Source organism: Notolepis coatsorum (assembly GCF_963971535.1).
Source record: "Notolepis coatsorum genome assembly, chromosome: 1".
Lineage (NCBI taxonomy): Eukaryota > Metazoa > Chordata > Actinopteri > Aulopiformes > Paralepididae > Notolepis > Notolepis coatsorum.
In genome coordinates, this window is record NC_140165.1 from 286485320 (window position 1) to 286502856 (window position 17537).

Genomic DNA, 17537 nt, shown 5'->3' on the forward strand with positions numbered 1-17537 from the left:
CACAGGCACACACAGACACAGGCACACACACACAGGCACACACACAGACACAGGCACACACAGAGCTGCAAAGTCAATGTCCCCGACACGTTGACTGAGTGCGGCTCGGGGACAAAGCATCTCTGTTGTGACAGACACACACGTGGGAGTAGACTTTTTGTACAGCGTGAGCTCGGCCACTTATTTGACAATTAATCAGGGGACATCGCATAAATATGCGCTGGTGTTTTTGCACGGATGTGTGTCTGTGGAAGAAAAGGGCTGAGTGTGGAGAAGCGGGCCTTTGTGTCACTCGCTGAGCGAACAACACGCCACTATGTACACTTCTCTCCCGTCGACTCCTATGTGAGCACATGTTTTCCATTTCTGTTTGGTGTGTCAGCTAAATATGTGACAGAGGAGGGAGAGCTGGGTGTCTGGAGCCGGTGCATGTGTGGGGATGGGCCGACGGGCAATATTTACTCTGGCCACCACCAGTTGTGGATACCAGCCTCTTAGCCAACGGCCTCCCTGCCTCTCCATCACCCCACTAGCCCCCCCCCCCCCCCCCCCCCCCCCCACCCCCTCCCCTCCCTCACCCTGCTAATGCTCCCAGGCTCCCATCTAAGGCTGGATGCACGGCACACTGCGAGAGGTTTAGAACCAATTAAGCACTGAAGATGTCGTCTCCCTGTAGCTGAATTTTCAAGATCACAGTACCCAGAGAAAGCATTTATGCACAATTTAGCCCACATCCTAACTGTGTATGAAAGTAATGTGGGACAGCCCAGCTGAGTCTAACCAGATTTGACATCGATTGGCCAGCCCACAATTTGAAAAACCACAGTCTTATGTCATAGTTGTTCTCATAAGCTCTGATTGCACACATTGAAGAGGGGCCGTGAAAACGTATATCTGACTGTATTGGATGCCAACCATGGTTATCTCGTGCGGCCAGTTTAACACTTTCAGCACTATGCTGTCCCCATCTCTGCCGCTTCAAGGCCAGCTTAAAATGGTCATTTTCGCGGTGTTTCACGATGTTTGCAGAGCTGTGTGTGTGTTCTGTATTATAGCTGTGGAGACAAAGGTGTGGCTCATTTGACAAACACTACTTGTCGTCCAACATGGAAGAAAGAGTTTGTTTCTACACACTGTAGTTTGTAGTTTATTACATGCTAAACATCGCACATTTCCAAGATAATCCAGTCTTTTTCCATAGATCGCGAGATAATGTGCAATAAGCCCAAACCGTTCTGGTTGATCCCCTGAAACCCCAAATACTCCCAAATCAAAGGTATATACCATGTACATGTTTCGGCAACTGAATTTCGAGGCGATCGATGTGAATCTCTGTTCAAGCAGGAGGAAGAGCCCTCCTGCTTGAACAGGAAAATGTGTATCCACGCCAAGCCATTCCAGTTAAAAGGTAGGCGATACTGCCACCTGGTGATATTCGATTGGCATTGCAATTCCAACGTATACAAATGAGCCAGGGACGGCTAGAATGATCCGGATGAGGATTTAGAACGGGGATCAGAGGAAAAATATCAAAGGATCAAAACCCAGAGGTTCTCAACATGGGGTCCAGGGGGTCTCCTGAAGAACAGGTGAAATAATACAATTTCACTATTTCATTCACTAGAACTAATGAGTAAGTGATTATTTTGATTGGTTTCACTTCCTCCACTGTTACAGTAGACAGTTGGAGAGTTCTGGACTTAATCATACCTAACAACAAAAACAATCTTCATCTTCTCAGACGGGGTGGGGTGTTGAGGGGGAGGGGGGAGGGGTCCCTGAGACAAAGTCTTAAAAAACGGGGATCCGCTTCCTACTGTGTTTGAAGTGCCCTCGACATGAAGAAGGTCGCTCTGGCCGACCGCTCGTTCCCTGTCCAGCCGTGAGGGTGGTGGAGGAGTCTGAACAGCGGGTTCCTGAGCAGTGAGGTAGTGCACATGGCGTAATAGGGTGTCACAGTGAGACAGTGTGTTGAGTCTGTCCACTGGGGGCCGTCACATCATGGAAAACCCAGCGCAGGACAAGACTCACAATTGTGCGAAGGTGGCTGTTGAGTTCAGTTTCTGACAGGCTTTTCGGAAATGAATCAACGAAATGCTGTGCATGAGAACCCAGTCCTCCTCCTCCTCCTCCTCCTCCTCCTCTCTCTCTCTCTCTCTCTCTCTCTCTCTCTCTCTCTCTCAGTCCTGTCGGCACCTCCCCACACTGGAGAATGTGCAGGTGCAGCTCACAGTGTGTGTGTGTGTGTGTGTGTGTGTGTGTGTGTGTGTGTGTGTGTGTGTGTGTGTGTGTGTGTGTGTGTGTGTGTGTGTGTGAACGTGCACTGTTTTCATACCGCTCCCACTGGGTTTGTTAATGAAGGAGTGTAATTGGATTTTTGGGTCGGTGCTGGGGCGTCTGGGAGAGGGGGGCGGGGGTTAGCCCGGCACCCCCCGAGGAGCGAGGAGATGAGGTGGACGGACCGGTGGGCCAGGCCACCACACTGTGCCCTTTTCTCTCTCTCGGTCTTCCCAGGGTAGGGATTAAAGTGTGTGCGGGCGGGGGACGCCGGTTAGAGAGCATTTCATAAATTCAATCTTGTTAAGATGAAGGGCAGGTCGTGTGAGGGCCCCGCCTGAAACCCAAATGAAAAAAAAAAAAAAAAAGGGATAATCTATTGTATAGGTCAAGTGTTATCCAAGCCACAACATCCGTCGAGTTTACAAGTGTGTGTATCGAAGACGACTATTCGATAACTAAAGGATTTATAGGCTATTAGTGAACATGACTACACGTATGACCATGAATCAAGTTTATCCCAGCCGAGCAACTGTGTCTAAGCAACTGTTTTGGTGCTTTTTTCTTTTTGGAAGGCTGTGGTCTTGATGAATGCGTCAATATTGTTTTGACTTTTTCATGTCGGCTCGTAAATTTTCCTAGCAAGCTTTTTATTACCCGCACTTATGAAATGCTCAACTGTGAGCAAACTCCACCCGGGGCTAGAGAAGAAATAAGTAACCTCATTTCACCAGTTCATCAACAGTCGTTGATTGATGTACCCTATAACCCTTTTAAATAAACCAATTCAATAATAATAATAATAATAATAATAATAATAATAATAAGGAAAATAATAATAATAATGAAAATTAAGAGGAACAACCACTTGGATATGCCATGACATGGGATAAGAGAAAAGAGAGGTTCTTGAGACCCCCCGACAAAAGCTGTGAAAACAGAGAGAGAGAGAGACCTGGAGAGAGGGTGAATGCAGGGTTCCCCGTCCCTCTCTCCGTCCCTCACTCCGTCCTTCCCACCCTCCTTTCTTCTCTCTCCCACCGCTGGGTTATTGTCCTCTCTCTCCCCGCCCCTTGCCGTCTTCCGGCTGGGGACCGGAGTAGTCCTCGATGGCCCCAAACAGGATTAGGAGCACCCATGGCTTTGGTCATTCTCTGTGGATTTGGGAGCGTTACTGCAGCTTGGCTGGCCCGCGGTGCTTTAATTACCCCGCCACCAGGGGGCCTCAGAGAGGCCCGGCAGGGTGACAGCCGTGGAAGGGGAAGGGGGGACGTGGTGGGGGGAAAGCTTCTGTCTTTACATGGGAATAATCCCTCGGGCCGCTCTCATCAGGTCAAACTCTACTTAGCACTGACAACCATTTTTAACCCTGACTGTTTGGGACTTCAGTGCCGCCGTCACATTCGCGCCGCCAGGGGTACGTCATCTGGAGGTCACTGTAGGGGGAGAAGAAGGAGAAGAAGAAGAAAACCCCCCTCATTGACTAGTTTTGCTATTGGCTGACAAGTTGTCCCCCCCCCCCCCACCCCCCACCCCCCCATACAAATCTGCTTACTTGAACAGTATCAGGACATTCTCACATTTTAAACATCCTATTTAGCCTCTTAACATGCAAGGGCCCACATTATTACGCCTCCGGACATTCTGGGGAAATACTACCTCTGGACTACTAACTACTACAGAAAAACTTGAGTAACAAGTTTTTCTACAACTCAAGTTCAGACCTATGTTACTCTATTTCCTTAGCACTAAAAGTGAATTCTCTTTCTGGAACTTCAGAATGTCATCTTTCAAAAGAGACCAGGCTCATGCATGTGCTATAAGTATAAAGTATGTTGTTTTGGTTTGCAAAAAAAGTATGCAGTCCTCAAAAACAAAAACTAAAATGGCCACTCTTGGGGGTTTAGACGTCCTTTTTTATACCTAGACATACATCTGTATTTCATATTAATAATACTGATGTTTGGCGGCTGGGTGGCCCAGCGGACATTGCGCTCGTCACCAACGCAAGAGACACCGGGTTCGAATCCGGCTGTCGGCGTTGCCGCCGGCTTGGGCCGGTCGTCATACTAACTCAATTGGCAGAGTTAGCGGGTGGAAGTCGATGGGTGGTAATCTGGACGTTGTGGACAGCGGCTCCTACAGGTCGGTTGGGGGACGCCTGCACAGCAGAGACAGGAAATGGCGGGGGTAGTGTGAGCCTCCCACACGTTACACCTTGCCAATGAGAGTCCGCGCTGGCAGGTGAAAAGATGTGACAGGCTGCCTCCTCGTGTATCAGAGGGGACGCGTGATGCAAGGCTTCTATCCTCCCTACAACCGGCCAATGGGGGGCATATGCAAGCAACGTTCAAGACAGGGGAGGGGAGAATTGGCACAGCGAAATTGGGATGGGAGAAAAAATAGAAAAAGAGGAGAAAAAGTGGATAATATAATAATACTGATGTTTTTAAAATGTCACCTGGTTGCTTATTAGTTAAAATATATTCAACCTCAACCTGAACCTAACCGTAACCTCATTTCCTTCTCTTAACCTTAACTTGACCCTTACCAGCAAAACCTTTTTTCTCTGACGTTTTGTGTGTCCAGAAAACAAACAAATCAAAATAGGACAAATTATATAATGTTGGCAATGGGCACATGCATTTGATTGTGTGTGTGCGTGTGTGTGTGTGTGTGTGTGTGTGTGTGTGTGCGTGTGTGCGTGTGCATGCGTGCGTGCGTGTGTGTGTGTGTGTGATTGGGTGTGCACGTGTGTGTGTGTGTGTGTGTGTGTGTGTGTGTGTGTGTGCGTGTGTGTGTGTGTGTGTGTGTGTGTGTGCGTGCGTGCGTGCGTGCGTGTGTGTGTGTGTGTGTGTGTGATTGGGTGTGCACGTGTGTCTTTTTGGCAGTGTGTGTGTGCATATCTGTGTGTGACAGTTGTCCTTTGAACAGCGACTCTAATGGCTGTTTGGTTAGCTATTGTCTACACTGACAAGAGGCTAAGCAGGGCTGTGAACTAAAGAGCAATGACTCTGACCAGATAAATACCTTTCAAGGCCCCTGACCTTGGTGTAGCCACACCACACTTCCTGCACCTGTTCATCACTGACAGATGGAGGAAGGATCATTGCTCATATATACACTGACAAGCCCGGTGTGTATTGTGAGCAGTGGTGTAGTGGTAGATGAGGAGGTGTGTATTGTGAGTGGTGGTGTAGTGGTAGATGAGGAGGTGTGTATTGTGAGCAGTGGTGTAGTGGTAGATGAGGAGGTGTGTATTGTGAGCAGTGGTGTAGTGGTAGATGAGGAGGTGTGTATTGTGAGCAGTGGTGTAGTGGTAGATGAGGAGGTGTGTATTGTGAACAGTGGTGCAGTGGTAGATGAGGAGGTGTGTATTGTGAACAGTGGTGTAGTGGTAGATGAGGAGGTGTGTATTGTGAACAGTGGTGTAGTGGTAGATGAGGAGGTGTGTATTGTGAACAGTGGTGTAGTGGTAGATGAGGAGGTGTGTATTGTGAGTGGTGGTGTAGTGGTAGATGAGGAGGTGTGTATTGTGAGCAGTGGTGTAGTGGTAGATGAGGAGGTGTGTATTGTGAACAGTGGTGTAGTGGTAGATGAGGAGGTGTGTATTGTGAACAGTGGTGTAGTGGTAGATGAGGAGGTGTGTATTGTGAACAGTGGTGTAGTGGTAGATGAGGAGGTGTGTATTGTGAACAGTGGTGTAGTGGTAGATGAGGAGGTGTGTATTGTGAACAGTGGTGTAGTGGTAGATGAGGAGGTGTGTATTGTGAGTGGTGGTGCAGTGGTAGATGAGGAGGTGTGTATTGTGAACAGTGGTGTAGTGGTAGATGAGGAGGTGTGTATTGTGAACAGTGGTGTAGTGGTAGATGAGGAGGTGTGTATTGTGAACAGTGGTGTAGTGGTAGATGAGGAGGTGTGTATTGTGAGTGGTGGTAGATAGGAGGTGTGTATTGTGAGCAGTGGTAGATAGGAGGTGTGTATTGTGAGCAGTGGTAGATAGGAGGTGTGTATTGTGAACAGTGGCAGATAGGAGGTGTGTATTGTGAGCAGTGGTAGATAGGAGGTGTGTATTGTGAGCAGTGGTAGATAGGAGGTGTGTATTGTGAGCAGTGGTATAGGAGGTGTGTATTGTGAGCAGTGGTAGATAGGAGGTGTGTATTGTGAGCAGTGGTAGATAGGAGGTGTGTATTGTGAGCAGTGGTATAGGAGGTGTGTATTGTGAGCAGTGGTAGATAGGTGTGTATTGTGAGCAGTGGTGTTGATTTGATTTATTTGAAAGGGACAGATATAATACATAGATAATGCCTGTATCATAGTGTTTGTAGCCAAAGCTAACTTGCAACAGCCGTCCCTTAACTCATTGGCCACGAAACCTGACATTTCTCTGGGTTCGTCGCCAACCGCTGAGTGCCATACCCGAGTTTTCTTGGGTTTAGATCCTTTGATCTTTTCCTTTTGATCCCCATTCTAAACACTCGCACGGACCTCCCTGTGTCTCCCTTGCACCGCTGCCTACGTTAAAATTGCAATGACGACTGAATCCCGCCAGGTGGCAATATCGCCTACCTTTTGAACTGGGGGTCTAGTCTCTGGGTATCTCTCTCTCTCTGTGCTCTCTCTCTGTGCAACCCCTCCCCCTCAAAGTGAATCAGCACAATCTGTCCGAGATCCGATCGCCTGAACCTATTGTTTCCCGTATTTTAGCCGTGCCCAATGCACACGAATAATTGCGATCGCATTGGGATTACTCATTTTGGAGTACCTTCTGACTAAGGTAAGGTCTATTCTAGGTATATTTTACCGAACCTAAAACATGCTTTTGGTAACGATGCAACATCGTAAAACGACCCTCCCCCCTTGATGATTTTGTGAAGAAACATCTATATATGGTATATACCTTTGATTTGGAAATAATATAGGTTTCAGGTGGGCAACCCGAACGATTTGGGCATATGCATAATAACACATCATATCTCGCGATCTAGAAAAAATACTGGATTATTTTGGAAAGGGGCGATGTTTAGCGTGTATAGTGCACAAACTAAAGTATGTAGAAATTAACTGGTTTGTCAGTGTTGCACTATAAACAATGGCTGTCATATGAGCCATACTATTGTCGCCATAGTGTGATGAATCCGGTGAGGACCAGACTCCTCACGGTTCAAATACAAACAAATTAAAAAAGGTCCACACAAGAGCAATATCAATCAATACGAATATTTATTGAATTAAGGCAAAAATCCAGTTTGATAAGCAAGAGAATGGTCATAGGCAGTACGTGGGTCAAAAACACAAAACAGGCTCGCAGACAGAAAATGGAATTGTTCAATACTCAGGGTAGTTGTCCGGTCCAGGGTCAGTACACAAGGGAGATTCTCAGCAAGTCCAGGGTCCAGTACACAAAGAACACCTACTCGCTTTCCTCTCACCTCTCACTACCTCTCACCATCACAACTCTGAATACTATATATCTCTCTCTCTAATACCACCACTCCAACTCGCTCAACTTGCCTCTCTCTTCTTACTGTTAATGTAGTGTGTGGGAATGTGTGTGCACGTGAGGTGTGTGTCCACTAATTATGTGCAGGTGTCCTATATCAGTACTAATCAGCTAGTGTGTGTGCCTGTGAGGTGGGGGTGCCTAACTGCTGTGCAGGTGTGCTCGATCAGTACTAATCAGCTACCTAAGTGACGGATATATCTCCCATCCTTCACGTATCCAAAGGAGGGGGGAGGAGATCTGTCACATAGCTATAATACAGAACACATGATGGGTCCGCAAACATCGCGAAAATTGTCAATAATGCTGGCGCCATTGAGTAAAGATGGGAAAACAGCATGGCAGTCAATGAGTTAAAGGGCTGACATAAGTAAGGGATAATGTATGGCTACGAGGTCATTGTCGCAAAATAATTGACTGACACGGAGTTTAAAATACAGAGGCGCCGCGCCGAGGTGTTTTAAACGTAGTGAAGGTCAATTATTTTGCGACAATGACCGAGTAGGCTATACATTATCCCGCTTATTACATGGCTAACTTACTAACAATATACCTAATTCATTTGACAAATCGCAGTTGTTCTGTGGCTCTGTCAGCCCAAATAAAGTGATTATTATTATCGCGGGCAGCCTTCTGGCTCCGCTGTGTTCTGGCTCCGCTCGTCGCTCCGCCCCCTGTCATCGCCGGCAGCAGAACACTGTCTAATTGCACTGAAACAGTGTGTGTCAGTGGGCTTGATTGCCAACAGCTGCGCACTGCGGTCATTATTGAAAAAACAGCGGTCATTATTGAAAAATAATGACCGCAGTCGGGGGGCTATTGACCAATCACAAGCAAGCATTTCGGCGAATGTGAAAACGCCATGTAATAAAATCAGTTAGTGTACAAAGTAGACATGCCCTTACTAACATTAGATACATACACCATTACATACACCTGGGATAACACCAGTGTTGCAGTGCTGGTATAACTCGGTATAACGGCGTTATACCTCGCTCACTGAGGCTGAAGTACGCGCAATCGCTTTTTACATGGCATTATCCAACCGGACTCCCGGAGAAGCATGCAGCTGCAGAGCCGCAGAGCCAGCGGCGCTCTCTGGGCCGCGCGCTGACGGCCGCGCTGTGAGGCAATAGTATCCAGCTGCAGGACGAGTGCAGCCAAAAAAAACTGTGCATGCGCGCGCACGCGCGCACGCGCGTGGAGCGTTTGACCTACTGTCAATTTGCCACTGCACCACTGGATAACACTAGAGCCATATGAAATCTGTGTTCACGGAATCGCGGACGGAATCGCAGAATTGACCAATACAAATGGAATCAACTGTAAAACATGGAATATTGCATAATTTGCCCTAATATGGACTCCTGTTTTTGGGAGAAGATGGAACGTTTGGTGCAAAGCAAACATGACCGGGGACGCTACAGCGTGTTACAACGCGTATATCACTTCCACACTGCTTCACAACACACAGCAATGTCCAAGCGTCTGGCTGCTTCTGTGTTAACGTCGTCAAAAAAGCTAAGAAATTCCGCATTAAGCCCTATATTCAGAGCAGTATCCTAAGGACTTTTATGCCTCAGGCGATAAGGTGTTTTGCAAATTCTGTCAACATACCGTGGACTGGACCCGCAAAAACACGTGCGAAGATCAAGTCTCCAAAAGCCATGTCAGGAAAAAGGAAGAACCCTGTGCTTCCCAAAACACACCAGCTCTTCAAACGACCATTACAGCAAGTACCTCATCAGCAGACTCAAGACGAGAGTTTGTGCAAGACTTTGTTTAAAATTGAACTGAGTTGCAACACTTAAAAACATTAAATGGACTGTTATATCTTATTAAATTGTGGACATTTATTCATTCCCACTTATTAGACACTATTTCTGATGGTAAAATGAGCGTAAAAAGCTAAATACAGAATTCTGAAAACGGAAAAAACAGAATTTGGGAAAAAATATAATGGAATTTGGAAACAAATAAAACGGATTTCATATGGCTCTAGATAACACTAGGGTGTGCACCAACATCTCTATAGAGATACCCGTGCACACCCCAGTGAAATCCCAGTATTAAGGCACACAGGATCAACACAGGAATACCATAGACCTAATATATTAACAATACCCACCGCCCTACTCAGACCCAAACATTCACCCCCTCAAAAACATTTTCTTATCATTCTAAAACAGCAGAGGTTGGCCTTAATCATTTTACAGATTTTTTTGGAGTGACTTTTAAAAGTTTGTCCAAAATCATCCCTAAGTATTTAATCTCGGCTACTTGTTCGATGAGGTCATCACAGATTCTGACAGACAATGTTTCTGTTGCAGGTAATTTTTTTATGGAAAAGCAGATAGATCCACTAAGAATGGATTGCGCAGTGTTAATTGCACCCTTAACTGCGCGGGGTTTGCGCGCGGTATCTGCTCCGTCTTTGCGAGCTATCCACTAAGGACATTGCGCAGATGAGATACCAGCGCAGACACGGCCATTATGTGTGGAGTTTTCCCTGATCTGCTCCAGCGCAGTTGGCTCACGGAGCAGTCTGCACCTGACAGCGCTGAGAGAGGCAGAGAGAGAGAGAGAGCTCGGAGGACGTTCACTTAAACAAACTGTATAAACTTTCTGGTGGACCAAATGTGAGAATGATACATTGTTTGATTTTGGTTTGTGTTCACAGTGCCCTTTTTTGAGCGAACCTAATTTGTATTGGACAGATCATTCCCACACACACGCTCTCTCTCTCTCACGCTCGTGCACACACGCTCTCTCTCTCTCACACACTCGCTCTCTCATGCTTGCTCGCACACACACACACACGCTCGCTCTCTCTCACACTCGCTCTCTCATGCTTGCTCGCACACACACACACACACACATGCTCGCACACGCTCTCATTCATACTCACTTCCAAAAATCCTGCGCTTCCTAGATTAGGTACTATATAAAGTTCGATTGCGTTCACACCAACAGCAAACCGCACCATGCTCCACTTAGTTACCACCTTGTCTGTGAAGACGGTAGGTGCGTAGCGTTAACTGCTCGGTGCAATTGGTGCCGGGCTTTGTGGATTGGGAGCATTTTTGGACGAGGCTCATTTGCATAGAAAGGGGACATGTTCCGCCCATATTACCTCATTTAAATACGCGATAATTGCACCGGACGCAATGCTGACGGAAGGCAGTTACCATCTCATTTTCACCCATTGCACGTCCTCTGTGGATAGCAAACTGAGTTTCAGAGCTATATGCACCGGCATTGCGTCGGAAAAAGCCGCGCAAACCCTTTGTGGATCCCGCCCTTCGTTTTCTTGATCTTCAGTGTTAAACAAGAGGCATCAAGCCATGCTGATACCTGGTACCTTAAGTTTTTTGTTAGTTTCTCTGCAACAACAGCACAAGTCTTGCCAGATGCATAGATGCCTGTATCATCGGCATACATTTAGATACCTATGTCCGGGCATATCCCCGGTAGGTCATTGAATTGGGCCCAGGACTGTTCCTTGTGGAATTCTTGTTCCAACATTACATACATCAGATTTGATTATTATTGATGTAGTGGTGTAGTGGTAGATGAGGAGGTGTGTATTGTGAGCAGTGGTCGATGAGGAGGTGTGTATTGTGAGCAGTGGTGTAATGGTCGATGAGGAGGTGTGTATTGTGAGCAGTGGTGTAGTGGTAGATGAGGAGGTGTGTATTGTGAGCAGTGGAAGATGAGGAGGTGTGTATTCAAGTTTCAAGTTCAAGTTTGTTTATTATTTGTCACAATAAAATACAGAATACTTTACGATGAAATGCTTGTTTCTGTATGAGCCCATGAGAGTGTGCTTCATACAGTAAAACATATCTGTATGATTGTGGTGTAGTGGTAGATGAGGAGGTGTGTATTGTGAACGGTGGTATATGAGGTGTGTATTGTGAACGGTGGTATATGAGGTGTGTATTGTGAACAGTGGTGTAGTACTAGTGGTAGATGAGGAGGTGTGTATTGTGAGCAGTGGTGCAGTGGTGTAGTGGTAGATGAGGAGGTGCGTGTATTGTGAGCAGTGGTAGATGAGGAGGTGTGTATTCAAGTTTCAAGTTCAAGTTTGTTTATTATTTGTCACAATAAAATACAGAATACTTTACGATGAAATGCTTGTTTCTGTATGAGCCCATGAGAGTGTGCTTCATACAGTAAAACATATCTGTATGATTGTGGTGTAGTGGTAGATGAGGAGGTGTGTATTGTGAACGGTGGTATATGAGGTGTGTATTGTGAGCAGTGGTGTAGTACTAGTGGTAGATGAGGAGGTGTGTATTGTGAGCAGTGGTGCAGTGGTGTAGTGGTAGATGAGGAGGTGCGTGTATTGTGAGCAGTAGTGTAGTGGTAGGTGTGTATTGTGAGTGTAGTGGTAGGTGTGTATTTAAGTGGTAGTGTAGTGGTAGCCAGGTGTGTATTGTGAGTGTAGTGGTAGGTGTGTATTGTGAGTGTTGTGGTAGGTGTGTATTGTGAGCAGTGTTGTGCTAGTTACTGAAAAATAGTAACTCAGTTACTTTACTAGTTACTTCATTTCAAAAGTAACTCCGTTACTTTACTAGTTACTTACACCCAAAAGTAATGCGTTACTGTGAAAAGTAACTATTTAGTTACTTTAAAAAAAATAGATTGCTCCCATGCCCTTACAGATACTCAAAATCTGTTGATCAACTTGACAGTTTCCATTCACATCACTGAACTCTGCTAAGCAATGTGGTCTATACAAACACAAATCTGACACAAACACAAATGTTGTCCCGAGTCCCGACGTTATAAGAAATGCGCTGTGCCTAATTGTATCGCCGCTTAGGCTGAAGGAACAGCCTTGATGTCGCTGGAGCGTTTCATTATAACCGTCTTGCAACGTTGTTTAAGATATCAATTGTGCATTGCAACGTTAGAACAGTGGCGTCGCGTGGGTAAAATAACAGGGGAAGCCAAAAATAAATTATTAAACTTTTTTTTTTTAAATATTTTTATTAACACTATGATCGCCGGGGGGCGAGTTAAGACGTCATTCCTAGCCATGCTCATTCTGCCGAAGACGCCGTAACTCGTCTTTGATGTCAATATTTCAAAAATATTTCCCCTCCCGAGCCCTGAGATGTACTGGTGAGCTCCACTCAACTGTCTAACGGTTCGAGAGCGCCATCTGGTGGCCGATCGGCAGATCGGCCAAGAGGGAGGGGCGCGCCAAACAGGAAGTGCTCATCCATATGTGCTCCGGGCACTCGCGATCGGTAGCCGGACTCCATCTCAACACACTGGATGATCAATCGCTCGCCCTAACTCAATAAACAACGTTATTTGGACGTATATAGTATTATACAACCTGGAAATGGTTCATCAGGATCAACATCCCATAATCGAAAACGGTCTACTCCACACTGATCGTCCAACGGCGCGAGGAACATACGGTAAGATTCAGCGTTATTTTCTAACGTATTCCATATAAACTGCTATGATGAACATATGACCCACTCTGGATGAATCATCTAACGCTGCCCACGGAATTATAAGCGATCCCCCGCCCATCCGGTCATCATCAGATCATACGTAGATCATTCTAGAAGTACGTCCAGTTGAAATTTTTCATCTCGCGCCGATTGCTATCAAACTGTATTTCATCATCAATATAATGCATTTGGAGCTATAAATCAAGTTCTGGATAAAGCTGCAGAAAACGATAAAAACATACTTATACTTTAGACCATATTTTAGTATGAATATGTGAATGAAAAAGTTTAACGTTGCTACACCCTGAACAATACATATAGGACATTGAATGGGCCATAATAATGGCAATTTAGCAATAGAATTTAAAAAGTTATAGCCCTGCAAAGAAGGGGAACTTCTCCATAGACAAATAGAGCTGGCAAGGGATGGTAAATTATGAATTTAACCCATGGCGATCAAAGTGTTAATATTATTATTATTTTTTATTTAATTTTTTTTTTAAGTCAAGCAGTCACCATGTACACTACAGTATGGCTCGGCGGCCAGTCAAACTTTCTTTTTATTTATTTAACAGATTGCAGAATGGGTACAATACAGTACGGCTCAATACACACAATTGTATAAGGGGATGCAGACCAGAGAAAGACGTTTGTCTTGTTTACATCAGGGTCATTAATACTGCTGGAGCATTGGTTCATTTTTGGTCCAATTTTTCCTTGCACGATTTTGCGCGCCGCGTGGGAGCAAATTCGAGACACATATATTTTCACGCGGATCGGAATCACGGCGCGCCCGTGGGACACTTTTCCGTTTCGACGAGTTTATTCCACGGTTGCGGCTTTCCTTTTCTAAGCATTTTCGGGGCTACATGTGAATGAGTAAAGGTTGCGGGACGCCCAGATGTTTCCTCGATAGAAAGCTCGCGTGGATCCCATAATAGGCTCACTTAATACAGCGTTTTTAAAATCACGCAACATTTTCAGGGTCGCGAGCCGACCTTTTCCCCTCGTTTTCAATGATGGAAGTGATTTAGGAAAAGCTTCGGCACGCCGAGAGGTACCCGTGGATTTAATCTCGCGAGGATCGGGGCAATATTCGGCCCGTGGGAGCAGTCACGGGTTAATACAATTTTCAGAGTGCAGAGGGGAGGTGTGCAGAGGGGATGCCACACTCATGATTCTGCTTACAGCCCCGTTTTAAACTTTTAAGGTGTGGCAGTCAGCTCGAATCTGATTGGCTAGTATCGGTTTTTGGCTCTACATACATGAATCACATGGTTGAGGCTGGAGAAAGAGACCTACCCCCTGCCTCCTCTCCTCTATAGCTGCAGTGAGCACAGTGAGTCTGACAGTGTGTTAAAGGGAGTGAGAAGGAGAAGAGGGAGACATTAAAAAAAATATATATATATATAACACAGATGCACAGATGAAAAAGAATGTAAACTATATTAAAAAAAAATTATATATATATTTCTTTTTTTCATATTTCATATTTGATATTAATTCATATTTTAATAGAGAGGCCTGGCTTCCGTTGGCTTCCATAAGGATTCGCCACTGGTTAGGATATCGATTGTGGATGAAAGGACTATATTTATATTGTTTGATTACTAGTATTGATGAGATTCCTTGGCAGATTCGTACAGTCAAAATCCGTTGATCAACTTGAGATCACTGCACTCACCAAAGTCTGCGGTGGTCGAGATGTAACGTTAGTCCAGCCCCTCAAACATTTTCTTTATCTCATTTCCATGTTGTATATTCTCTCTCCAAGTAGTTGGAAAAAGTGTCCCGTCCCATTTGCTGTGTGTCGCCTGGTATCATGCTAACTACTGTAGATCTCTGAAAGCGGGTGGCGAGTGGCTTCGGATGAGTCCTGGTCGTTAACGTTAGACTCCGCTACTAGTTTCGTTGAAGCCAATCTTTGATCTTTGAGCCAAAACACAAATTACATTTAACTAAAACGTTATTTTCTTTGTGCTCGACAAAAGAGAAATAGTGAAAATATCCATGTGAGTAGTGGCCCGTGCGCGCCGCCATGACATTAAAGACTAGTAAACAAAACACGGCAACAGCACAGCGCGTCCCCGCAGGTGAAGTACTACCGCTCGCTAACAATCTAATAATAATAATAACTTTATTTGTATAGCACTTTTCATACAGAGGTTGCTGTTCAAAGTGCTTAATCTACATACAAACAGGGTGCGATCCACGAGGGGAGCTCGGTCCGCTATAGCTCCCCTAGATCAGACATCAGCTCCCCTGCAAACTTGATTTGCGATTTTTTGGGGGGTCTCTAAATTACTGAAAATAAATGCTACTTTTGCCATGCATTTCTCATTTTTCTGTAATTTTCTGTATCATCATCGTGTATAATAATAAACGTATGCTATTTTGGATGTATGATTAATGATTTGCGCACTAATTCACACGTAATATGGCAACATGCATGCTATTCTTGCAATTACCATTCGGAGCGCGGCGGCGCTGCAGCCTGCACGGCACACATCAAACTTGACCCACTTTGTATGTAACCTGTGCTGTGGCTGTTACTTGTTGACACAGACAGTGATCGTTTTGACAGCCAGTAAAATGTCTAAACGAAAACAAGTAAGCCTAACCAATTTTGGTTTCACGAAGACAGTGAAGCTGACAGAGCAGCAGGAGGCGGGAATCGGATCATCTACAGGCGCAATTACACCTGCGGCTGGTGCTGCTCCGGTGGCCGTGGGGACTATTATTAGTATTACAACGATCGGATTTTTTTTTATCATGGAATGTGCTGTGGAAGCCCAGCCCAGACCGTCCAGACGGCCGGACGGTAAGTGAGTTGTCTACTCTAACTCTACTCTACCTACTACAGGCTACAGACTAGTAACGTCTGCGATTACACAGTCCGACTCCTGAGCACTCCTCGCTGAGAGGCGCGCCGCACCCCCCCCCCCCCCCCCCCCCCCCCCCGACGCGGCTCACCCAAAGATCATGCTATGGATCGCACACTGCATACAAATAACGCAGTAACGAACCATTCAGTAACGGTAACGGCGTTACTGAATTTCAAAAGTAATGCGTTAGAGTACTAGTTACTGCCAAAAGTAACGGCATTACTGTAACGTGTTACTTTGTAACGCGTTATTCCCAACCCTGATTGTGAGTGTAGTGGTAGGTGTGTATTGTGAGTGTAGTGCAGGGGTGGCCAACCCGCGGCTCGCGAGCCGCATGTGGCTCTTTACCTGTCAATGTGTGGCTTGTCCATCCATAAAAAGAAATATTAAAACAAAATTATATATATATATATATATTTTTTTTTTGTATGTCACTCATTCCATAAGGACCTAGAATAAACATTTACAGATATATTTTTTAAATGGCCCATTTGCATGTTCTTGGTATCTGAATCTAGGGACATCTATGGATCTCAGGGAATGTATTCCCAGTGTCAGAAATAGTGTGTCTGTTACTAGGCTTGAGTAAATTGTAATGAACCAAAGGAGAATATCAATTATATAATTTTTTTTTATTATCTTTGACTGTGAATAACACCATGCTAAAATTGACCAGACCTGAAAAAGCTAAGCAAATGAATAAAGGGAAGATGATTAAACAGTAGGTTTTGTAGATACAGTACTGAATTCTGCCATCTTTTTTATAATGTAAATTTCTCCACCATTTTTCATCATATTGCAACACAGTTTTTTGCTAGACGTTCACAGAAAGGTAGAGAAACTAACTGCGTTCTGTTTTATGGCAATAACGTTCAGGTTTGTGGGAGATAATCCCAAAAAATAAGAGAAATTAAAAAGGAAATCCAGAAGGCAGATGATTGACAGGGGCTGGCGCAGGGGCGTTTTTAGGCTTAGAAAACATTGGGGGCTTTTTGGGGGAGATTTGCACCCCTATAAGCACAATGTCAGCCTCACACTTTTTGCAAAACAATACACACAGCAGTGGCGGCTGGTGAATTCTTCTCCAGGGGGGGCGCTATACCAAACATTTTGCAAACATGTACCGAGGCACGCATTGGCGAAACCACACACTGAGTATAGCTTACTGTGCACGTCAGAGCTTCGGCGAATATTTAAGTAGCTAGAGTATGTGGTATAATATGTCCTCATGTAAATATATCCGCCTCCCCTGTGTTCCCTTTACCTGTGCCCCCCCCCCCCTCTCTGTGGAATAAGACACCCCCCTCCCCTGTGTCCCCCAAACCTGTACCCCCTCCCCCCCATCTGACCTATCAAATGGGACCACAAGTCTAAAGGGCTCCTCCCGACCACAATCAA

The 17537-nt window shown here is 45.4% G+C and overlaps 1 protein-coding gene across 1 annotated transcript in view; it reads left to right on the forward strand.

Moving 5' to 3' along the window:
• Positions 1–1838: 1838 nt before the first annotated feature.
• The window catches only part of cdon (cell adhesion associated, oncogene regulated), a gene marked incomplete at its 5' end in the record, with an annotated part of 128890 nt that continues 113191 nt past the window's right edge, over positions 1839–17537 (forward strand). Inside the window, 1 exon segment of the mRNA XM_084310314.1 lies at positions 1839–1882. Within this exon segment, the coding sequence (XP_084166440.1) occupies positions 1839–1882 (44 nt within the window).